We start from the raw sequence: 24,687 nt of genomic DNA, 5'->3' as shown, positions 1-24,687 counted from the left end.
GTTTATATCCACTCCATTTCATATTTTTATCCCACGTAACGCAACTGCAAATCTGATGGGCTCCCAAGATCACACTCATCTTGACCAGCACATTATGTTCAGCTTTGTTTGTGCTACTTTCCCCCACCCACTCTTCTGCCAAGCAGGAGGAAGATTGGATATTGCAGCACTTGCTTTGCCATAGTACACCTACCACAGCATTTTCTAGGCAGTGTTCCAACTTTGTGGTCCCTGGATTCCTTTCCATAACATTTATGCAGTTTTTTTCCACTGAGTAGAAGGATGAGGGGATAACCAACTCACCTCACAGCTGTGTTCATCTGCACAAAGTTTGCCCAGAGACATCTGAGTCTTGACCCTCCGCACAGCACACTCTTTGTCCGAAAGCCCATCCGACTGCGTGGAGATTTCAATGGGGATCTCTGGAGTCTGGGACAACATGTCCTCCAGCTTCTCAGCCAGCTCATCCTCCAGCTTGTTGGCCAGCTCATCCGGGCTGTTCGAGTGGTCGCTTGTGTTCCCCTCCTCTCCATCCGACACAGAGAAGTTCTCAGAGCTGAAGGTCGAGTAGGACTGGCAGCTACTGATGCAGCGGTGGGGTCTGCAAACAGGGAGAAGTTCAGTGCTCACCTTGGATGGCAGCCACAGGGAACTTCCTGGGTGCTGTGTTCACTGCTCTGCTACACCAGGCTTTGTGGAGTGCCTTCCACATCCTGGAGCTACAGGATTCTACCCCTTCTGAATGATATAGTTCAAGACCTGCATCTTTAAATTCATCTGTTCTACCCTGTCTGATACATCCATGTTAGCTGATCTGCCCTAGAGCATATTTTTCTTGGACAGTGCATTTTCCTAAAGTGCTAGGCTATACTGTGGAGTTCTGTTTAGTATTTTTATTGATGATATGGATGAGGGTATTGAGTCTTTCATCAGTAAATTTGCAGACGAGACTAAGGTGGGATCGTGTGTGGATCTGTTGGAAGGTAGGAGGGCTCTGCAGGGAGACCTGGAATGGTTGGGTGGATGGGCAGAGTCCAGTAAGATGAAGTTTAATAAATCCAAGTGCCCAGTCCTGCATTTTGGCTGCAATAACCCCCTGTAATGCTATAGGCTGGGGACGGTGTGGCTGGACAGTGCCCAGGCAGAAAGGGACCTGGGGATACTGGTCAACTGGGAAATTGAGGTTGGATGTTAGGCAAAAGTATTTAATGGAAAGCGTGATAAAGTACTGGAATTGTCTGTCTAGGGAGGTGGTGGAGTCACCATCACTGGATGGATTTTAAAAAATATTGGGTGTGGCACTGGGTGCCATGGTTTCGTTGAGGTGTTAGGGCATGAGTTGGTCTTGATGATCTTAAAGGTCTCTTCCAATCCAGTGACTCTGTGAGTTCAAGCTAACTCACCTGGGAATACCTGGCAGCCATCCCAAAAGCCAGGCAGGATTTAGGACCATCCACTCAAGAAATAAACTCACAGTTACTTGACCACAGAAATGGCCTTGTGCCAGGATTCAACAGCAATGGGACAATACATCAGTTGAGGGAACATGCCTGGAAACCCACAACTGGGCATCACATGGAATGGGCAACTTGTCCTCCTAATCTTCCAAGTTAGTAAATCACAGAGGAAACAACATCCCACAGGAACTGTACGAGTCACATAACTCATTCAGCCCAGCATATGAGAACAGGGTATGCAGACAGAGCCTGCTTTCTCCTGGCATCTCTTCCTGGCCTGTGCCATTCAGCAGATCTGAGTTCCTAGCAGAAGCTCAAACCCAGGTGACAATGCTAACAGTCACTGATGGATCCATACTCCAGAAATTCTGCATTTACAGCTCTTCATGCTCTGATTTCCACAGCACACCTTGACAACGAGCTGCACATCTGAAAATGTTCTGGATGGAAAAAGCGCTTCCGTTTGTTCATTTTACCCCGTTTGCTTCACTGGCTGCCCCTAACATGAATGTGAAGAATCATTCCTTGTCTATTTTCTCCACATAAATTACAATTTCATGCACCCCTGGTGTTGCCTTTCCTCTTGCTAGAGAAACATTTCACATGGGTTTAATCTCCTCTCCTATGGAAACCATCCCTAACCACTCCTGTCACACTTCTCAGTACCTTTCCAAACTTTACTGTGGTTATTGAGCTGGGGCAATGAAGGGAGCATTAGGATTTAAGCTTCAGGTGTGCTGTGGATGCACACAACAGGAGACAAGATTTTATTTTCTTCTCTACTCCTCTGAATCAAACCTTTAGCCTGTTTGCCTACTGGATCACTCCTGCACTTGAAGCAGCTGCTCTCATGAAGCTGCAGCACCAAGTCCATGATGTCTTCCCTGAGCACAGTACTGGTCCCTGCTGGTCCCAAGGCTTATGTAGGAACACTCCCCCTAAGTCTTATTTTACAGGCAACACCATCAAATCTGATCTGCTATTGTCACTTAGCCCTGCAATCTTATCTGAATTCAGATACAAAGGTGCCGGGCTGGAGTCTGACCCACTGCAACAACAATTCATAAACAACACTGGGAGTAGCCCACAAAGGGTTCCCACATCCACTAAGTCTGATCCTGGCGAAACAGATGCAGCAGCTCATTTACAGAGGCAGAATAACATTATCAAGTGTGATCAAGTTGTGCTGCAAACAGCCTGCAGGAAAGCCAGCAGGAAAGCTGGGCCAGAGGGAACATCTCAATGGGCTGGAACAGTGAGTGGACGTGAGAGATCAGCTGAGGGTGGATGGGACACACTGAATGGGATTCTGCTCCTCTGCCAGCACCTTCACCAGTTTCAGTGCTGGTGTGCAGGTGCTTTGAGAGTTCTCCTCAGTTTTGTCCCACCAAAGAGAGATTAGAGTGAATTCACCTTTTACCTTTGTCTACGAGGAAACTCCACTTCGCTGTCAACTTCGCCCTCCTCCTCTTCTGACGATTCATCCCCACTCTGGCAGAAAACAAGGACAAAAAGGGTGTCACATTTGGGGAAGTTCAAACATAGCTGACCCCTTGGTCCTTCAGGGCAAAGTCACTGCAAAACAGTGCAAAAAATCTACAGGCTGCAAGAATCTAGACCAGAAAACAGCCTGTGCATCAGCAACACTGACTCAGACATTGCCAACCAGGAGGTTGTTTCAGTCTCAAGGCTGCCATTCCCAAATCTGGAGTGACTGACTGGGAAATACACTGAAGTATTTCAGCAGGTATGGAGTACAGAACATTCCAGATTCTCACTGAAGCAAATCAAATAACGAGTATCACATGGAAACTCACATAGATTATGGAGCTGATTGGGCACTCTTGGCTTTACCCTCTTCTAGCCCATCAACAGAGCAGGATGGAGGATGACACAGCCTTTGCCAATGGGTTTCCCCAACTAGGAGAACCTGGGATTTGTTTCATACCTCAGTGAGCACAGAGCCTTTTACTCTCCTTCTCCCATCCAAATCTATCCCCACACTGTTGTTTTTTTACAGCCTCCTTCTATCCTATCCAACCTGTCAGCCCCTCATTCAGATTAAGCCTTTATCTCATCCCATCCCCTTGTCTTACAAGATCCTAGTCCCATTATGCTGAGGCCAAACCACACTCTTGATCTAGTAATTACATTATTTTTCTTGACTTTTCCAGCCAGGCTCAGTTTCCTGCTCTTTGAACTCAAACTGGTTCTTACTTCTCTCACCACTTGGATGGAAGCAGGAGGAACAAAGAGCTGCTTCTGTACAACTGTGTCATAATGTCCTTTGTACTCTTGCAAAATCTTCACAAAATACAGGAGAACTGTAACTTTTGGTGTAGGGGGACAATTTCTGGCAGGTGCAGCAAAAGGGATGTCCTCAAGACCATGGCAAATGTTGAATCTTTGCCTCGAGACACAGCAGCACCACAGATTCTCAAACAAACTCACATGTGATTTTACAGAACAATTTAAAGAATTCATTTGTCCCTTCATTTGGAGAAAGGCTTGAAAGCTTTTTGAGACTGCTTCAACATCAAAAACTGAGTAGAACAAGCTGCAACTCAAACCAATCGGCGAAAGCGCACGTAACAGAACCAGGCCCTACCAAAACCCCATCTTCAAGCCCCAGTGCTCTGTCCTCACCTTTTGGAGGGATCTCACTTTGCAGGGCAGCCCTGAGGAAGCCAAGTGCTGGGGAGTGCCCAGGGCAGACACGGCCGTGCCCTGCTCCTCCAGCTTCTCCATGAACTGCGCGCTGTCGTAGAGGGACGCGGGGGACTGGGGGCGGCTCCCGCCCGGTTCCACCGACGCCATCTGCGCCTGGCCACTGTCCTCATCCCCGCACCGCAGGCAGGGGTCGTAGGGATCCGCCTGGCAGCACTCCCAGCGCTCGGCCGTGCTGTCCCTGCTGTCCCGGCCGCGGCGGCAGTCGGCCTCCATGGCGGTGGAGATGAGGTCGGGGCTGGAGCCCGAGACGCGGCGCTGCGCGTGGTTGCTGAGGGGGCTGCGCAGCGCGGCCGCGGGGCCGAAGTAGCGCAGGTTGTTGGCGCAGGTGGCGATGTCCTGCCCGTGGGCGTGCAGCCGCGAGTGCTGCCCGTGGGGACTGTGCCCGGGCGGCTGCGGCGCCGCGGGGGCGTGGGGAGGGCCGGGCTGGGGGGCGTCATCCTGCGCCGGCTGGTTTTTCAAGATCCCTGCAAATTCATTGTAGCTGCCTTTGCTGTTCCCCCGGCGGTGCCGGGGCTTGCTGCGGTACCGGCTTTTGCCACTCAGCGTTGACATCTTGGGACTTCCTGAGACTGGGGAGCCATTGGATGCTGCTTCTGTGCTGGGTATGCCCTCTGACTTCAGTAGATCTGGCCTGGGAGACAAGGAGAAGAAGGTACATGTCAAGCCACAAACAAAGAAGTGACACCGGCCCAGAGCCAGGAAGAAGAGGCAGCTGGAGCCAAAAGCACTCTCTGCTTCCTAAAATCTACAGGCTGCCCTCCCCTTCAGCTGCTTGACTCCTGCATTTTGGTCCCTGTGATTCTCTCCACTCAACATCCTCTCCATTCAGCCCATCCTGCTCTACACTCTTGTCTTGCTGTTTTTCCAATAGCTGTCACACACTCCTTTTCCGCTCTTATTTTGATGTTCTCTCCCAAAATAGCTCCCTCTCAGGACCTTGGGGTAGAGCATGGCTCTCACTCTGTGCATGTACAATGGTGTTGATCAGGCTGCTCATCTAAGAGCCATGTGGGGACATTAATTCAGAAGTGATTATTCACTTGTAATCAGGACTAACTCCTGGAAATCCCTAAAAAGTAAAGACTAAGACAACTCTTCCAGAAAAAAATAATCTCCCTATCTAAAAGTCATGTAGAAGAGAAATAACTGAAAGGACAGCATGAATTCCCAAATCTCAAATCCCAAATTAATTCCTCAACAATGAATCCATCCTTCCTGAGGCCTGACTGATTTCCACAATCCCTTGCCCTGCTTATTTCCATCCAAGTCAAGGATGATCTTGGACAGTTAGGAATTTGAGAAAACACAAGAGATAGCTCCTGTCCAAGCATCATCATCTGCTCAAAAATCACATGGACCAACAATTAATTCATTCAACCAACACATCCTGTGATTCCATGGTTCCAGAGAGCTGCCCAGGTGGCAGGGATGGCAGGATTCATCCCTTTCACCTTAAGATCATTAAACAATTATGGTTCTGAGGATCAGACCAGGCTCAAGTGTGAAACCCCTTTGTCCCACCCTGCATTTCATCAGCCTCAAAGGGAAGGAACTGCCTAGTGGGGATCTACCACTGGCTCTGGCACAGGACTGGGTTGTTACTCCTCACCGTTTGGTCTGGCTGCCTGGTTTATGGGAGACCCCTTTCCTCTTCATTAACTTCTCCACTGTATTGGGGTGGATGATTGGTCTGACTGGGTGGCGTTTGTAAGTCCCAGGGTACTTCTTTTCCACTGCTTGCTCCCTCCTGAAACATCAGGGAAAGAAAGAAAACAAAACCACATCAGTTGTGTCTCTCCCCACCTGCTGCTCCCCCTGGACAGGAACTGGCTCTGCAGGGAACATGCTGCATGCCCGATTGCACTGCTGGGAAAGCACACAGACACTTCTAAACTCCTTCTAAATTCCTTCTAAATCAGGCAGCAGGCAGAAGGCCCTGGCACACAGTGCAGGAGCAGCACTGCCATTCCCCTCATGCATGGGCCAAAGGATGCCAGCCCCAAATGGGAAAGTGCCTTTCTCCAAGTCAGTAACCACTGAGAGTGGTCTGCAGGAATTCACTCCAATGGGACCTCTCCTTGCTCACCAGCAATTCCCTAACCTTTGTAGTTAGTCAGGGGACACTAAACCTACAAGTGCCACTATCCAGTTTAGAAATGAAGTGCTGTTTGTGCTCTGCTGTGTGCAGACTGATCACATCACCATCCCAGACACGTACTTGATGAGCTCCTTCTCCCGCACCTCCAGCTGCAGCATGATAGCGCTGAGCTCCATGTACAGGTTATTGGCCCGCTCCAGCTTCCTCTCATAGTGCTCACGGATATCCAGCGCGTGTCTGAAAGGCACAAAAGGCTTTAGTCCAGCCTGACTTCCATGGACCAAGAGAAGAGAATGAGGAAAAGTACAGGTGCTTTAGGAAAAGGCCTTTTAAAAGGCAAATTTGCCAGCTGTACCACACTGAATTCTAGATACAGCTAACAGTGAATGATGACTGATTAAGAGCCTGACACAGCAATAAATCATGGTATGGTTTAGAAAGTGTTTAACAGCCTTGAAAGTGTGGCAACACTTCTCCCTAGAAGAGCTGCAAATGCATCACACACACACTCAGGAGCCCTCTGGCCAAGCCCTGATCAGCCTGTTTGCACAGAGAAGGGGCTAAACCAGCCTCTACAGAAACAGGAAAGGAGTCATGTGTCTGCATTTCATTAACAGCAGGGTGTCCACAGAGCTCCAGTACAGCTGAAAGATGTGGCCACCCAAAGCTCCCTGGGGACAGGGAACACTGAACAACCACTGCATCAAATTCCCTGACCAAGGGCCCCTTTGGCTCCTCAGGTTTGATACAGAACTGCTTCTTAGAGTTTTATGTTTCTCTGTCTATTGTATTTGCAAATTTGTATCATAGGATACAATTTCCCTTCTTTAAATAAACCCTCTGCTTTCATTTTTAAGCTGGTATAATCAAAATGCATTTCAGTGGGTTGTTTATATGAAGTATGTTCATTTCTCTGTAATAACTAACCCAAAGAAAGTATCAGGGTAGAGAAAGCTCATAGCCAACCTCAGGATGGATTTCCCATTGAGATGGATGTCTCTGTTTCAGTGCTGTTATCACAAACACCAATTCTCAGGCAGAAATATTCCCTGGGAAACACACAAGCCTTTGCCACCCTCTATGGAGCAAACTGTTGAGACTGCCCAAGAGCAGTGACAGCTCCCACTGCTACTCTCCAGCTCCCATCAGCTGAGCTGTGCTCATGGCCTAGGCCAGGCCCATGGCAATTTTGGTTTCCAGGTTCACAAGGAATTTAGGCTGCCCAAATTTGTACCACCAGGAATACTGGGGCCTGTTTTGGGAACCTCAGTACAAGAGAAGAATAAAAAGAGTCAGGGCTGAAGCAGGAGGCCCTGTGAGAACAAGCTGAGGGCTCATTTAGCTGGGAAGGGAAGGCTGGATAGGAAAAGCAAAAGACTGTACACACAAAAGACTGAACAGACCTCAGCTCTTCTCTCCGACGGCGAATCAATTCTTCATCCAGCCGGTGGATACAAGTTCCTTCACTTTTAATTTTCTCAAAATGTTTCTTCACTTCTTCTCTCCATTCAGCCTAGGAAAGCAATTTACTTTTAGCTATTTACAAAGAATTGGGATCTGTAGGTGCACCACAAAAAACTCTTGGGCGATGTTGTTTGTGTCTGCAGAAAATTACAGCTTTGGGTTGAGAATGTATTTTTGTTAGCTGAATTATTTTGGGTAACAACACCACAGCACATTTAGTGCCAGCATTTTCAAATGGTATTTACAATTTTGTGCTTCAAACATAGAATTTACAACATATCTGCATTTTCTAAGAAATATTTTTTTTTAATTCCTAGAGTTCTTTATGTCCTAAGAGAACATTTTCTTTACTTTTGGCGGTGAAAAAAAGTAGAAAGGTTCATGATTTTGAAAGCTCCATGATGATGCCTGTCTATAGTGATAGCCTATTTGCCCCTTGAAGCTCTGGCTCCTGCAACAGAAGTCTCAGCTTGGGAAAGTCTGGGTACAAGATTTCTAAATGCCCATCAGGTTGCTCCTCCCCAAGAATCAAACTGAAATCATGGATCCAGACTTTCTCTACTCAGTGCATCCTCCAGAATCAGATCCTTGGAGCTAATTCCAGCACTCACAGGCTACAGCCTTCCCCAGTTACCTGGGATTTGAAGTAGGTTTCCTGAGGAGTAGCCAGCACATCAGCAGAGGCGATGTCCAGGTGCATCAGTGTCTGCCGGAAGGACGGACGGTTCCGGGGCTTGCTCTGCCTGAGACAAAACAGAAACAGCCAGGGTGAGGTGAGGATGGGCACTGCCAGCCCCTCCTGCCCTTCTGGGGGAGGGATGGGCACTGCCAGCCCCTCCTGCCCTTCTGGGGTGAGGGATGGGCACTGCCAGCCCCTCCTGCCCTTCTGGGGTGAGGGATGGGCACTGCCAGCCCCTCCTGCCCTTCTAGGGTGAGGGATGGGCACTGCCAGCCCCTCCTGCCCTCTGGGGTGAGGGATGGGCACTGCCAGCCCCTCCTGCCCTTCTGGGGTGAGGGATGGGCACTGCCAGCCTCTGCTGCCCTTCTGGGGTGTGGATTGGGCACTGCCAGCCCCTCCTGCCCTTCTGGAGGGAGGGATGGGCACTGCCAGCCTCTCCTGCCCTTCTGGGGTGAGGGATGGGCACTGCCAGCCCCTCCTGCCCTTCTGGGGTGTGGATTGGGCACTGCCAGCCCCTCCTGCACTTCTGGGGTGAGGGATGGGCACTGCCAGCCCCTCCTGCCCTTCTGGAGTGTGGATTGGGCACTGCCAGCCCCTCCTGCCCTTCTGGGGTGAGGGATGGGCACTGCCAGCCCCTCCTGCCATTCTGGAGGGAGGGATGGGCACTGCCAGCCCCTGCTGCCCTTCTGGGGTGCGGATTGGGCACTGCCAGCCCCTCCTGCCCTTCTGGGTGAGGGATGGGCACTGCCAGCCTCTGCTGCCCTTCTGGGGGAGGGATGGGCACTGCCAGCCTCTGCTGCCCTTCTGGGGTGTGGATTGGGCACTGCCAGCCCCTCCTGCCCTTCTGGAGGGAGGGATGGGCACTGCCAGCCCCTCCTGCCCTTCTGGGGGGAGGGATGGGCACTACCAGCCTCTCCTGCCCTTCTGAAAGAGTCTCACTAGATCCTATTCTCTCACCCAAGCAGCTGTCAGGTTAGAGCAAAGGAGCTTTTCTGGTTTTCTCTTTTGCTGAATACAATTTCATTGTGCTAGAGGTGGTTTGTGATGAACCATTCTGAAGAAACAAACGAGGTGCAAGTGTTTAAGACCAGAAAATGAGACTACAAAGTGAAAGAACACAGAAAAGTACAAAAATGTTTGGATTTTTTGAGAAAAAGCACCATCATTTGAGTTTCAGGACCAAATCCACCTTGCACAGGGCAAGAGCAGCTTCTCAAGCCTCCCCTGCCCACCAACCACCTCCTTCCACTAGGTGGGGATACAAGTGTTTGTAGGTTCTCTGTAGCACCGAGCTGCACAAGCTGCCACAGCCCCACTGCTGCAGCTCAGGGCAAACAGCCACTGGGAGAGATGCACACGTGCTCTGGCCTGTTGTCCCCTTTGTGCCATGGGGAGGAGGGCTGGTAAAACCTATGGAGTGGGAAAATGCTGGAAGACACTTTACACTGAGTCAAGATGTAATGACAAAGTCTCAGTGTGAAACCCAGGACAAAGAATTTCAGCTCTAATCTGGTACATGGAGGAAACTGAAAGCATTTTCCATATCTGAACCTGGAAAATCTGTGCTCCAGACAAAAAGCTTGTATTTCTCTTTGTCCAGTCCAAAATCCAGTTGCTCACAAGGGGTTTTCTGAGTGAAAAAATCAGTTCCCTTCACTCTGGATGTTACCTCAAGGAATTTTACTCCTACTTTCCTTCCAGCTCCTTTGGTCTTCCCACAGAGCCACCTTTTATCCCCCACTTTCTACAGCAAAGCAACACCTTCTGGGAAGGCTCCTGAAGATGTCCTGCTGCCACAAGGAAGCAGAATCCAGAATGGTAAAACTTACTGCTCTCAGGACAAGTGTAAGAGTATCTCAGAGCCCTCTGCTCTGGGCTCCATGTTCCCACCCTGACTTTCATGGGTTTTGCTGGGAGGTCTGTGTTGTGTGGGGTTCAGGCTCTTACCAGGTTTGCTTCATGAGGATTTTGAAGCCATCTGGGCAGGTGGAAGGGACAGGAAGGTGGAGGCTGTTACTGCCCACTCCCCAAATGATGGCTGAAGAGTCCACGTCCTTGTAGGGAATCTCTCCTGTGAGCAGCTCCCACAAAACCACCCCAAATGACCTGAGGAAGAAATAAACCAGCATAAATTGAGTTCACACAGAAGCTGTTAACAGCAACATCTGGAGCTTGAAAAAAACCACAGTATGGGGGCAAAACAGGGAAATAGGGATGTCTGGTCCAAAACTGCAAGTAGGTGCAACAGTGGCCTTTAGCACACCAGGTAACTCCTCTGCTCCAGCACAAAACCACGCTGTTTTCCACCCATCCTTTCCTGCTTCTTTGTGAGATTTTAAAGACCCTGAAAGCACATTTTCTGTACAGATTAAGTCTTGTTCCTCTTAAATGAAAAGACTCCAAAGTCTACTCTCAGATAGACTTTGGACTGTTCTTGCTGCTAAGAACAGATGATTGACTACTGCACAGACTGACAAGTGTCTTACAGAGACAACACAACAAAGGTTTTGTGGCTTTTTTACATTTCATTTAACTGGTTTTGTTTTCTTTTCCCTAACCAAAGGCTCCCTCTGCTGTTACCTGTAGACCCAGGTAAAAGTTTCAAGGTTTGAGATTCAGGGTCTGAGATTCAGCACTACAACTACTGCAACACAGAAATTAGGAAACAAATGCTACTTGTATGACTGTCACTACCAAAAGCACATGAGGTCTCATTTGATAACCCTTTTGTTCTGAAGAAAGGAGGGATAAAGCAAAAAAAAACAAACTTAGGAGAACTCAGGGAAAGAATCTCCCACAAGAACTGAAACATGAAAGCTCACTTTGCTTCTCTTCCTTAGTGAAGTTACCAGAAAGAACCAAAAACTTAATTTTTAACAGCAAATATTTGTTTTGTATACAATCATCACCCAATAAAACACCAAAGAAACACCAAACCAGTCAATACAGAGATAAACAAAATGCTGCTGAGAACCACCACCACTGTCACTGCACATCAACAACTGGGCTGTGACACAGCTGAGGCACCACCATCCCTATTTCCAAGCCAGATGTGCCACCTCACTGTGTCCCACTCCTCTGTGGGACACCAACCCTGCCAAGCTGCAGACCCCAGCCAGGTGAAAGGTGAGAATGTTGTTTCTGACTTGTACCAATATCCAGTGCTTTTATTAAGCACAGAAAAACTTCTAAAGGACAAACTACCAGGTCTGAACAACCATCAGTCAGGAAATAACTTCATGTGAAAAACAGTGCACTTTCAAAGCCCATTGGTTTCAAATCATGTGTAAAAAAAAAAAAAAAAGGCAACAAACAAGCAGATTTTGAATATTTCTGGCCTCAAAATCCTTTTCTGCAAGAAAGCAGGGTTCCAGGAGGTTGGACAAACTACCAGAGAAAGCTCATCTGGTTTCATATTTGTTATGACTAAGAACTGACAAAGGATTTCCAAGACTCCTGATAAGATTATAGATTTATTTTTCTGCATGCTGTTTGAGATGAGAGAGAGCAGACATATAAGCAACTCAGGAACTGTTCTCATTTGTTGGCAGCATTCATGAGCATCATTTTTATTCATCTTGAAGGAGGAATGGATGGAGAGGGAGAGTCTGAGCAATCACCACTGTTGTGAACTCCAGAGGAACTGGCACCAAAGAGCAACACCTCCATGTCACTGAGGGAAGGAGCAAAGTGAAATAGTCCTGAACATAAACCACTCTAAAGGACAGAAAGCTGAGGGTGGAAATCCAGCACCACTTGTCCTCACAATCCTGTGATTCAAGGGAGGGGTTCAGCAGACAAATGCTGGGTGTATTTTCTTTCCAGAACAACCCAAGTGTTCTCCCAGAGGAGCTGGCTGTGCTGTGACCTGGACATCCAAAATAAACACACAGAACACCGTGGGCACAAGAGCAGCTGCACACCACAGGTAACATCACCTTCCCTGCAGGAAATCTTGCCCTTCAGGTCAAGCCCAGCCTGAGCTAGAACCTCAGCAGCAGCTCCTGACTCCACTGCACCCTGGACCACCCATAGCTCTGTCCAGCAGCCCCCTGCCCTGCCAGGGAAGGGACAGCAACTGAAGCTGAAAAACCACAGGAAGCAAAATCCCTCCTGGCTGTAAAGCAGGGAGAAGGGCATTTGTCCTGGCTGCTGACATTTAATATGTAGAAATAATGAGGCAGAAACAGAGATGCAGATCCCTTGAGGGCTCTGAAACCTGTGGAGAGGCTTCCCAAAGGAACTCCAAGGCCGAGCCCTCTCAAGCATTTTTAATAGCACAGAGACTGAACCGTTCCTTGTGTTCATTTGGACACAGAGCACGTTCCACATCGATGGAAACAGGCTCCAAAACCCTTACAACCTGTCCTGGTTTCCTCCCTCTTAGACCTGGGATTGGATTCACTGGACTGGAGTTCTGTGGGTACCCACACAACAACCAGCCTGGTGTGCAGGAAGCACAAGGGGTGGGGAGCAGAGCAGGGGCCTCCCCACAGCTCCAGAGTGGCCCTGAAGACAGCCAGAAGCGATGGAAAAACCACCCTGGCTGTGGAGGCTGCTGAGGGGGCCTGAGCACAGCACTGGGAGAGAGCTCTGGGCTGGATAACAACACAGGGAAGAACTTCTGCATTTGCTTCCTGCAAGACACAGAATGCACTGAGCCTTAGCTGGAACCTGTGTCATTCCCTTTCCATCAGAGCCCACCAAAGCTCAGGGCACAGGCAGAAGGAGAAATGAACAGCCCAACACAGAGCAAACCATGCTCAGGTCCAGGATGAGGAAAGGACATGGAAAGTGCTGGGAAACCAAGGGACTGAAGAGAAGGTGAAGGTGCTTGACCACGAGAAGGACTCACCAGATGTCCACCTTCTCAGAGACAGGCTCGTTCCGTATCACCTCCGGGGCCATCCACGCCACGGTCCCCGCAAAGGACATTTTGGTACTCTTGTCACTGAGCTCTTTAGATGTACCAAAATCTGAAATCTTTACTGCATCTGTGTGTGTAACCAAAACACTGGAAAAAGGGAAAAAAAAGAAGTTGTCACTATTTTGTAATTTTTCTTGCACCACAACAGCCACTGGAGTAAATCCCCTCTTAATCAACATAGCCTGTTGATGAGGCCACACTGCTCACAAGTGCAGTACACAAGAAAATATTTTGTATTTTCCCCAATAAAAGCTCTCACTCTCTTTTGGGTGGTTGTGTTTTGTGCCTTAAATGCTTTCTTAATGCTACGAGTCAAAAATCAATCTCAATAAAACTGTAAATTAACAAGTAACTGAGGATCCAGAGGCAAAGCTGTACCTTAAACTGTGCTACAAATCATCTAAAAGCGTTATCTTAATGCACTGTCACAGACTAAAGAAGTAATAAACATCTAGGGAATAAGAATATAAGGAAGCCAGAACGTTTTAGTCAGAAAGCAACAGAGAAATGAGGAAGATACATTTCAGAAAATCAGGGAAATAATAGGAGAATAAGAAGGAAAACTAAAAAGTCAGAAGGCAACAGAATACCCCACTTTCCAAAGGATCAGATATTGTCAGATCATTAAATATTTCCTGATTGCTATTTATCATGGAAGATACTGATAAAATTTCCATTCTTGTTAAGTGCCAACAAGTTGCAATAGTTTCACTCTCACTTTGGGTCAACATGGGGCAAAAAATAATAGAGACTTTTGACCAAACTTTAAACTATTTCTCAAGAAAAGGAAAAAATAGCCTCAACTGAGGGATGTTTAAGCATCTGAGACTCACTTTGATGACCTGAAGAACCACAACTGGGGGATGTTTAACTCTGGTGACTTGAAGAACCCAAACTAAGGGATGTTTAAGCAGCTGAGACACACTTTGATGACCTGAAGAACCACAACTGGGGGATGTTTAACTCTGGTGACTTGAAGAACCCAAACTAAGGGATGTTTAAGCAGCTGAGACTCACTTTGGTGACTTGAGGTCTCGATGGATGATTTTGTGGAGGTGCAGGTAGTTCATGCCGCTGGCAATCCCCGTGGACCAGTCCACCAGCAGGCGTGGGGTGACCTTCCTGCCGGCCCGCAGGACCTCGTAGAGCTGCCCGTGGGCACAGTACTCCATGATGATGCAGTAGCACGGGGCTTGGGTGCAAACTCCCCTGGTAAAGACAACACACAGTGAGCAGCAGCAGACAGACAACTGGACAGGAAGGGTGGCCACCACAAGGGTCACAACCTACTTGAAGGCGATGATGTTGGGGTGCTTGAGCTTCCGCAGGTGCTTGATGTCCGTCTCGTTCTGGTCCCGCACTTTCTTGATGGCCACCTCCTCTGCGCGGAACTTGCCCAGGAACACGGCGCCCTGGGCCCCGCTGCCCAGCCACTGCAGCTCCGAGATCTCCTCAAAGGGCACCTCCCACGTGTCTGGGAAACAATGGCAATGGAAAAGGTCAAGAGCATGGAAGCTGTCAGAGCACACCAGGGCAGCACCTGCCACCTCCTGCACCACACCGTGGGCTCCTCTGGAGGGAGCAGGTGACATCTTCTGGCTCACACTGCATGTGCTCAGCCCCAACAACCCTGTTAGCCACCTCCAGCCTGCTCACTCCCATCCTTCCAGCTTTTTCACCACCCTGCTAACCACTTGTGTGAGCCACTCCAGCTTGGCAGGCAGCAATTTACCATACCAGGGACCCTGGACTGGCAATTTTGGGAGGAGATCCTCTACCCCAGCACTGAACAAAGTGAGTGACTCCATTGAAAAGCACAGATTAGAAGAAACACTTAACATTCACAAGTGACATAAAAATATTGAGGGTCTTTTTCATTCCCTGAAATAAATAAAAATAGGAAATGAAAGTCAGAGGTGGCAGGCTGTAAAACACAGGGCAACAACCACCAAGATAGCCAACACAAAGCATATCAAGCACCAGCAGCAGGCACAGAAATAGGCCCTTCCCACAACAACATCGTGTATATCAATGTCAAACAGGCAAAACAACCTTAGCCAATTCCTCCTCTTTGGTACCCACACACATTTGTAGGGACAGTGCTGCAGAGGTCCAGTGGCACTGTATAAACTGCTTCAATAGAGCTGCACCCATCAGAACAGAAAGTCCTGTTCCCTGTCAGTCACCTTGAAATTACCTTAAATCTCACAAACAGCAGGATAAAAGGCAGGCAACTGTTTATTTACTGTAATTCAGTAAAGATCTACATTTGGAGAATAAATTATTTAGCAGCAAACCCAACAAGTAACTCATTGATTTCTGAAATAAAAGGAAGTCACACCTGTACAGATCTCTGTGTCAGATGACTACAAAAGCTGTCTCATCCAGACTCTGAGCCTTTGGGATGCTCCCAGGGCTGCAGCTGGGATTATGCCAAAGTGTCCATTCTAGATACTGTTATCACTGAAGGCAAACTTGTATATCCCAACTGTGAATGGGCTGATCCCAGTTAAAAGCTTTCCCTGGGATCATTCCTGGGACAGACAGGCAGGGGCTGCTGCCTCCTGTTGAGTGAGTGCTCCCCAGGCACGGCCATGGAAAAGCTGCTCTCCCCCAGAGCCAGACCCCAGCACTCCTGCTGCTCACTGAACTAAAAACAAAAACATTGCTCATTTCCAGCAGAAATTCCCTCCCCTTGGCAGGGCAGAGTTCAACCCCCAGCACATGTTCCTTCCCAGACACAAGGCTATTTTCCATACTCATGGATCTGTTTGCAGCTCTGAACATAAACTGGCATTTAAATCTTTGGACATTTAAACACTAAAAGATTTTAAATAAAGAAAATAATTAGATCACTAATAAAATTCATTAATTCATGATTAAATCAAGAAGATCTGTATTTCTATTTAATTCACACATGCATCACTTCTAAAAGGAGGTGGCAAATAGAGGTGATTTTTGTGCATGTTGATGAACAGCATTTTTATATGGGCAACTATTCTGTCGTACTAAAATAGCTGTTTCTTTCACAGAATCGTGGAATGGACTGAGGGGAAGGGATCTAAAAGCCCATCCAGTCCCAACCCCTGCCACAGGCAGGGACACCTTCCACTAGCCCAGGATGCTCCAAGCCCTGTCCAGCCTGGCTTTGGACACTTCCAGGAATGCAGGGGCAGCCACAGCTGCTCTGGGCAACCTGTGCCAGGGCCCCACACCCTCACAGGGAAGAATTTCTCCCAAGTATCCCATCTAACCCTGTCCTCTGGCAGTGGGAAGCCATTCCCCATTGTCCAGAGTCTCTTTCCATCCTTACCTGTGGGAAGTCTTTCTGACACAGACAGAACACTCACACACATTTCCATGAGGCATTTAGAGTTTGTGAGCACTAATGGATAACTGTATCCCCTTGGAACCCTAGTTTGCTCTCAGTATTCCCTATCAGGTAATATTACCTTCCTCTAATATTCCCTCTACAATGGCAAAGGCTGAGAGAGGCTGTAAACAAAGTAAGCAAAAGTTCATGTGGTTCTTTCTGCAAAGTCATCTCGTGTTTATTTCGGAAGACAGATACTCTCCCATATCCCATCTGCACCCTGACTGTCAGGGGCACAATTCAGGAAAGAGGTTTCAGTGTCGTGACAGTGAAATATCCCACATCTTGGGGAATATCAAGAAGAACAAAGAGCCAAACCACAGGTAACACACAGTGTAGTAGCCAGACTCTTCTGGGCCTTAAGAAACCAGTGGGATACCTCCCCTAAATAAATTACAATGTAATAGCAGCAGGAATTGCACGAGAACTTGCGTTTCTGAGGTGATTAAGAACCATTTGAGTAGAATGATGAGAATCTATTTCCCATGGGGAAGAAACGCAGGAGCAGCCTGAGCCATTGAACCAATCTCTTTGGAGGAAGCTTTTCCCAGCACTGGCTGCTCTCCAGCACTGGCACTGTGACAAGAAGCATCTCTGGTTTACACAGACCCCCTCTGACAGGCACCTTGCTCTCCAGGTAGACACAAAAACTCTAAAACTCTCACAATGATGGTAAACACACAAATTGTGAAAGGGAAGGTGAAAGCAGCTCCTGGAGACAGTTTCTTAATAAAAAGGAAATGGCTGGGAAGTCTAACGAGTCTCTAGGAAACACAAACAAGTCTTGCTTTAAAGTGCTGGAGTCCCCACAACCCCAATTAAATAACTGGCAGATGCAAATTAAAGAACTGAGTGTGTCTCCCTGAAAGCACTCCCCAACAGCCTTTAGAAATCAGGGTAAACAACTGGAAAAACATAGGAGGGTGGGATTTTATGGGTCAAACCCCAAGTACTTAAACCCCAGATAATCAGCTGGCACTGAACAATACAAAAGCAAATATTCCCAACAGGAATGACTCCTCACCAAGCAGTGATTGGCATCACTTGGTCAACCAGCACAGAGCCTGTGGCAGCTCCCAGCTGACCAAGGCTCTGCCCAGCCTGTGTCCTGCAGGAAAGGACAGGCACACCCCTCTTTTTGACCATTTGGGTGTCAGGAAGGACACTCAAGCAATAATTTCTACAAGAAGATAATGAAGAATCATTCAAAAGCTGTCCTTATCTTTTCCCTCTTTCACCAAGTCACAGCCAAAGCTTCACAGGCAATATGGGCTCAAGGACATGAAACCTATTTGTCTTTTACTACTTGCAACCACAACACCACCACCATGTCCCAAAGCATGGCCTGCAGGGCAGCCAAAGCAGGTGGGCAGGGACACCAGGGAGCAGCAGAAAGTACCACGAAGCACCTGCAGGCAACATAAAATGGTTTGGGTTGGAAGGAATCTTAAAGCCCATTCTCTTCCTCCTCCTGCCACAGGCAGGGACACCTCCCACTGTCCCAGGTTGCTCCAAGCCCCATCCAGCCTGGCCTTGGACACTTCCAGGGATGCAGGGGCAGACACAGCTTCTCTGGGCACCCTGTGCCAGGGACTCAGCACCCTCACAGGGAAGGATTTCTTCCTAATCTAATCTTAATCTCTCTTCTATTAGTTTAAAACCACTCCCCCTTGCCCTATCACTACTTCCCTCTGTAAAAAGTCATTCCCTCTCTTCTTTATAAGCCCTGGAGAGCCACATGGCTTCAGATCCAAACTGGGCTCCTACCCCTGCTGTTGATTCAGCCCAACAAAAAGGATTACTCCTGGATCAGGCTTTAAGTAGTTGTCTCATAAAGAAGGGGGGAAAAAATCATCTGCACAGATCCATGGCAGCAGCCCAAAGCTGTAAAGCAGCTCCCAGGGAAATGAAAAGCCACCACAATCCTCTCCCTGCTGCTGAAAGAGCCCCAGACGTTTCCTCAGCCACACAGCACTTGCACAAACACAATCCATGCATCCTCTGTGCTCTTGCTAAAAGACAGCAAAAATAATCACATACATCAGTTAGTGAACTGCTGGCTTGTATGTAGCTGATGAAATGCACACAAAGATGATTTTCTGGTGGCAAGAAGCAAGAATGAGATCATCTGGAAAAGAGAACATGAATATTCTCACAAAATCCTCAAGTTTCAGCACAGAAGCAGTTTGAAAAGGTTTATCCTTGGGTAACAGAAGTGTAGTACTGCCATCAGGGTAACAGATGTCATCAAAACAAGACAATAGAGGAGCTCCAGAAGAAAAAATATTTTTTTAAAAAATCTTCTTTTCACTCCCCTTTCTAACAATGAAGACACTGAAAATGCAGCTCAACTACACAGCTACATATAGCTGATCCCAATTAATCCTCAGCCTTACCACATCTGCAGCCAGTTCAAATCTGCCCTTTTAGAGGGGCCTGATGCCAGCAGCAATCAGCAGCGTCCCTGGGTGTGTGGCTCTGAACATGCCCCCACCACAGGGAGCAGCAAGGCCCCCTGTGCCCAGGAACGAGCTCTGTGTGCACCCTCCAGCCCCAGCACTGCTCCCAGCTGCTCCTTTCCATTCATTAGTGCTTCCATCTTCTAGTTTGGTCGGTGAGTGTCCCCTGTGGGTCACCAGAGCACAGACTGCACTGTGGGCTCCAGTGCAGCTGCTGGCCCTGCTCTGTGGAAATGGGATCTCTCTGTCTCTCTCTGTCCCACGGGCAGCTCTCCCAAAGCCACCACTCTGAGGTGACAGGGACACACCAGCACAGGAGGGTTCAGAGACAGCAGTGGGGACAGGTGTGGGACACACAGAGAATTGCTGGGAGTGGCCACTGCCACTCTGCACCTGTGGCCTTCCCTTAGACATTTTTATCTTCCCTTACAAACACTGAGCATCCAACCCAAAGCACTGTCACACAGACACTGCCCAATGCCTGCTCTGAATGCCATCTGACTGCTCAGAACCTCCTTTTCCTTCCCAAGGGAGACTCCCCACCCAGACAGCCCTTCCAAAACTGTTCACCCTTTGTGCAGTCACCCCAGCAGCCTTAATTCCCCAGGGAACTTTCTGTCACTGTTTTTATTTATAGTCTGAACCACAAGTGCCACACTGAATTTACAACATGCAAACAAAACACAACCAACTGTGCCAGAGAATTACAAAGCAAGCAAACCCTTGCACAGAGAGCTGCTGTTCAGGAGACACCTGGAATGTAGAGATGCATTTCCTGCTTGCTTATGAACTGGAAACAACTGACTCTAGGAAGCTGATTTCAAGGCAAATTCATCCAACACGTTATTTAACAGCTCTGTTCCCTCATATTAGGAGCTGCTCCCCATCCCTCTGGGGTTTAGATTTGAAACACTCAGACAGGTTTCTGACCTTGTATCTTATAATTTGTCAGTGCCAAAAAGCCATTTGATTATTACTGAGTGATGCTCAAAGGAGACTTTGCCCCATGGTACTGCAGTGGCCAGGCTGTTCCCATTTTCCATAAGCCTCAACCATTTCAGCTCCTTAATTCTAATGACAGCTTGTTCCTTTCCCATCTGCCACCTCCCTCCCCCTGTGCTAGGGGAGAAATCAGACACCAACAGCAGAGCATACTCTGCTCTTTGGTTTTCAGTATCCCCTAAAACATATATAGAGATAGATATATAGATATATATGCAGTCAACTGGGACATCACTTACTCACAAGCTACAGATTTTATATGTATTTATACTCACATACACTTACACATCCAAATGGAAAAGGTGTAAATATTGAAGAACATATTTCTGGAAAGACAAGTACTAAATGATATTTTAAAGAGGAAAATTACTCCTCAATAGAAAGAAATAAAAGCCTTTTTAAAAGAGAAGCAATACTCCTGCTATTTGGTGGTCAACTGGGGTCAGCCTTCACCTGGAGGTTATGAAGTGGAAGCGCCTATGTCAGCATTTTCCATCTGGCATAAAAATTAACACAGGGATTAGAAATTAACACAGGGATTGTACCAAGTACTTAAACACAATTCCTTCTGATTCCCAAGCTCAGATTTGGGCCTTGTCACAATTGCCCAAGCTATGGGACTGAACAGGTTTTGACTCCCTCACTGTGGGAACCCAGAACATCCCTCTGGCTGTCCTGGACTGCCAAGACCCCTGCCAGGGGGCTCAGAAGCCCTGGCACTGAGCCCAAAACACCTGTGGGTTTGATTATGACCCATGGAGCAAATTACCAACCTTATATGAAGATTAGCAAGCCACAACAGTTTAGGTAGAATAGTGAAGTTATCATGGCGTGGAAAAGTAGATTTTAGGGTTTCTAGTATGGGGGTTCAGGAGGCAAGATGAAGGGATCTGGACATGTCCAGCCTTTCTCTTCCTTCTTCTTGGCCTCCATCTTCTGCTTTGATGTTGGCACTTACAGATTGGTTTAGAGTAGAAGCTCACTGTCTAACATAGGTGATAGGCATTGGGAAGTAATTGTAAAGATTGTACACATAGTTTTTAGTATAAAGACATAACACCGCCCTGGGGGCAGGCAGCGTGCCTGGAACTGTCCTGCTGGACAGACCTTGGTAGGATAGGAGAAAGAATTTTATAGATAAGATACAATAAACAACCTTGAGATGGAGAAATGAAGAGCCCTGACTCCTTCTTCAAGCACTGGGCTGGGAAAAGAGACTTTGGAACTTTTCTCAGAGTCACTCTGATAAGCTAGAGATCCCGACACCTCACGAGCTGCCTCTGCCACCCATGACGGCTGTTGGCTCCATAGTGCAGGATTTATCCCTGGAAACCCGTGACAGGGCTGGACAAGACAAAAACGGCCAAAAACGCAGAGAGCAGGGGAAGAGCCCTGGCTCACTTGCCTGACCTCACACCAAAGCAGAGGGAGCCAGGAGCCGGTGGCTCCCTCTCTCTCACCTTGCTGCTGCAGTTTGTAGTCCGTGGAGTAGGCCTTGCCTATGATGTTCCACACGGGCCGCAGGCACCCGAAGAGCCCCTCGAGGAAGCCGCCGCTGCCGCTGCCCGTCCTGTTGAACTGCACCTTCACATCGTCGCCGGCCCCGTTGGTGTCGCCGTCGCCGGGGCTGCGGGTGCCCTGCGGGAGCCCCGGCTCGGGCTCGTCGTGCTCCCGCAGCTGCAGCACGCTGTTCTCGAAGTGGTCGCGGGCGTCCTCGCTGACGCTGCTCAGCACGGCCGCCGTGCCCGGGCTGCTGACGCCCTCCAGCAGCTCTGCCGGCAGCGAGCCCCGCTCCCGCACGTCCTCCAGCAGCTCCGGGGACGGGCGGCTCCCGGCGGCCGGGGGCTCCTCGGGGAACCTCCCCGAGTCCTTGTCCTCACAGAACGCTTTGCCGATGGAGCTGGGAGAGGAAGACAGGCTCAGGCGCTCCTGGGTGCTGGCCATGATGCCGTGAGTGTGCATCAAGGAGACGGCCCGAGAGGGTGCTCAGAGCATCTGTAGGACACAACTCACATGTGACATGTGGGCCCAGTACCTGAAATGAGAGGAAAAAGAAAAAGTTTCAATTTTTTTATTGAAGTATTTTCACTACGTGCGGTTTCACTGAGGCGAGCTGATAATTAACTAGACTTTCCAGACAGCTGCTGATACTTGGTAAATAATTACTGCCCTAAAAGAAACAAATAAATGGTTCCAACAGAAACTCCACTCAGGCAATACTCTCGGTAACATACTGCAGGAATTGACCAGGAAACAAACACCACAATTTTAAACAAGAGCCTGAAGGTCAAAATCGTGAAAGATTCTTTGCAGAGAGCTCCCATAGCATTCCCAGACTGAAGCTGGCCCAGCTCAGCTGTGGTTTGAGTCCCACCACTGTTCCTGGGCCTGGCACAGCCCTCAAGCTCAGGAGCCCTCTGCAAACCCTTGAGACAAGGTGTTAGAGAAACAAAGCCCGGTGATACAGGTACCTTGATTCCACCAAGGGATGGTTTGTGGCTGCTCCCTCTGAGCTCCACCTAGTTATTGCCATCCTGGACCTCTGATTGACCCTCCATGCCCATTGTGGCAAGGTATGTTCAGTTCTCTAGCCACATCCATGCCAGCCTCATAAGCAAGGAAAATTTTGAGTTTCACAGAACAGCAACCCTCCTTGCTGTTCTCCCAGCACTGCTCTCCACTTCCCTTCTGCATGAGCTTCTGGGAGGGTGCACATAAAACAAGAGCTGGGATCCCTTTTAAGAGGTGCTCCTATCTCTTGCTCCATGCTCCACTGAGAGGTCTTTTTTCCACAACTCATGGTGTGCCACCTTCCCACAGGGCCAGGTTGGTGGCTGGGGGTCATGCTGACAGAGCTGCCCACCACAAACACAGTTTTGGGATAGTCCATGCTGGAACAAGAGGCTCTAACACCGGGCCACAAGCAATTAAGTGAATTCAGCCTGCAACATGGAACAAAGTCCAGTTTTAAATTCCATGAGAACCTGAGAGTGAGGTAAAAAAAATGGCCTTAACAGAAAGTACTTTGTTAAAAAGTAAGATCAGTTAGAGTGGGTGCAAATTCCCAGGCTCTGCAAACAGCCATTGGAAGGGAGAAGGAGGTGGCCAGGTAGGACACAGCCAATGGCAAGGGAACAGCTCAGAGCCATGACTCCTCAGCATGAGGTCACTGCAGAGAGGAGAGATAAGCCCTTCAGCCCACAGGATGAAAAGCCCTGGGCTTCAGCCCCTCTCCAGCAGCAAACAGGAACAGCCAGGAACTGGATTACCTTCCTGTATCCTGCCTGATCACATGGGGCTTGCATAAAAGCTTTATTTAGGTTGTAAACTTTGTTCTTTAAAAGAAAGCAAAACAGCAAGTGAGGCAGAGGTTGCAGCACAACCCAAACCAGTAGAGGAGCTGAATCAGACCCATATGGGAAGCTGGAGAGTTGGTTATTCCCAACCTGCTGGTGACCAGCACTACAATGACCAATTCAGCAGTGTGGGAAGCTGCAGTGTGACCTCAGAATACAATTACTACTAGCAGCAGTTGTTCTGTTATCTCAGATTTTGTTATTGATAAGAAGATGCTTCAGACCTGAACAGAATTTCAGAAAAACACCAGGCCAGGCCCAACTCAGTGCTCCTGGGCACAGCCCCAGCTCATCACCTAAGGTCAGGGAATGACAAGTGATTGTTTAAACAAGAGCGAAGTGCTACCACTGCTCCTACGGATAAATCTGCTTTTTGTAGCATAGAGTATTAAGCAATGCAAATAAAACATCAGCCAGGTATCCTGCAAGAAACTCCAATGTAAAGGCTCGAATTTGAAGTAAAAGTGTCCCAAAATACATGAAATTTAAGCCTTGGGAAGTGCATTAAGGATTAAATCAGACTTGGAGGATAAAATCACTTTGCTATTATGTGACTCTCAAGAGTACACTACTACAGTGTAAGCTTTTGCTTTTACATTTTTACAGTTTTCTGCCTCTGGAATGTTTGATTGTGGAGGTTTAACAGGGAATGAAGAGCTTTTCACTACACAGCTCAGGCAAGAACAAAGCCCCAGACTCAGGGATATCAGGTCTGCTTTCCCAGATCAAATTGCTTTCTCCAACACTGAGATGCTCCAAATAAAAAAAGCCTTCAGGCACAGTGTCCTGCCACTTTACATGCCCCTTTATGTGCTTCATGGGGAGAGAAGGCATATAAAAGTTATGAAATTATTTTCAAACTAGCATGATACAGCCTTATTTAGGCCCTTACATAAGCAGCCTAATTTTCAGAGGTGTAGCAAACTCATTGTTTGGAGAGCATGAAACAGCAGCGTTTCTTTTAAAACAACTTCCTCTCAAGCCAACTTGAAGCAAAGTGGTGCAGAAACCCTGGGAAGGGAAGAAAGTGGTTTCTGCCACACCACATCAGTGCTGATTTGTTGGGAGAAGTTAATTCTTTTAATTCTCTTCTATTGTAGTAAATTCTGCAATGTGCGACCTCTTGCTTTAGCAAAATGTGA

The 24,687-nt window shown here is 48.2% G+C and overlaps 1 protein-coding gene across 3 annotated transcripts in view; it reads right to left on the bottom strand.

The window, feature by feature from the left end:
- MAP3K13 (mitogen-activated protein kinase kinase kinase 13) overlaps positions 1–24,687 on the bottom strand; it is a 75,010-nt gene that overhangs the window by 4,017 nt on the left and 46,306 nt on the right. For all 3 annotated transcript variants that reach the window (XM_058030913.1, XM_058030914.1, XM_058030915.1), the window contains 12 exons: positions 21,650–22,224; positions 14,646–14,829; positions 14,373–14,564; positions 13,284–13,442; positions 10,376–10,534; positions 8,384–8,492; positions 7,689–7,798; positions 6,406–6,522; positions 5,797–5,934; positions 4,104–4,818; positions 2,878–2,948; positions 304–601 (listed from right to left, as the gene is read on the bottom strand). In XM_058030913.1, coding sequence (XP_057886896.1) covers positions 304–601; positions 2,878–2,948; positions 4,104–4,818; positions 5,797–5,934; positions 6,406–6,522; positions 7,689–7,798; positions 8,384–8,492; positions 10,376–10,534; positions 13,284–13,442; positions 14,373–14,564; positions 14,646–14,829; positions 21,650–22,151 — 2,754 coding nt within the window. In that variant the 5' untranslated portion in view covers positions 22,152–22,224. The remainder of the gene's footprint in view (positions 1–303; positions 602–2,877; positions 2,949–4,103; positions 4,819–5,796; positions 5,935–6,405; positions 6,523–7,688; positions 7,799–8,383; positions 8,493–10,375; positions 10,535–13,283; positions 13,443–14,372; positions 14,565–14,645; positions 14,830–21,649; positions 22,225–24,687) is intronic.

The sequence above is a fragment of the Melospiza georgiana genome, chromosome 10 (genome assembly GCF_028018845.1).
Source record: "Melospiza georgiana isolate bMelGeo1 chromosome 10, bMelGeo1.pri, whole genome shotgun sequence".
Taxonomy (NCBI): domain Eukaryota; kingdom Metazoa; phylum Chordata; class Aves; order Passeriformes; family Passerellidae; genus Melospiza; species Melospiza georgiana.
Note: the sequence above shows the minus strand (reverse complement) of the source record. Positions and strands in the feature narration are given on the sequence as shown.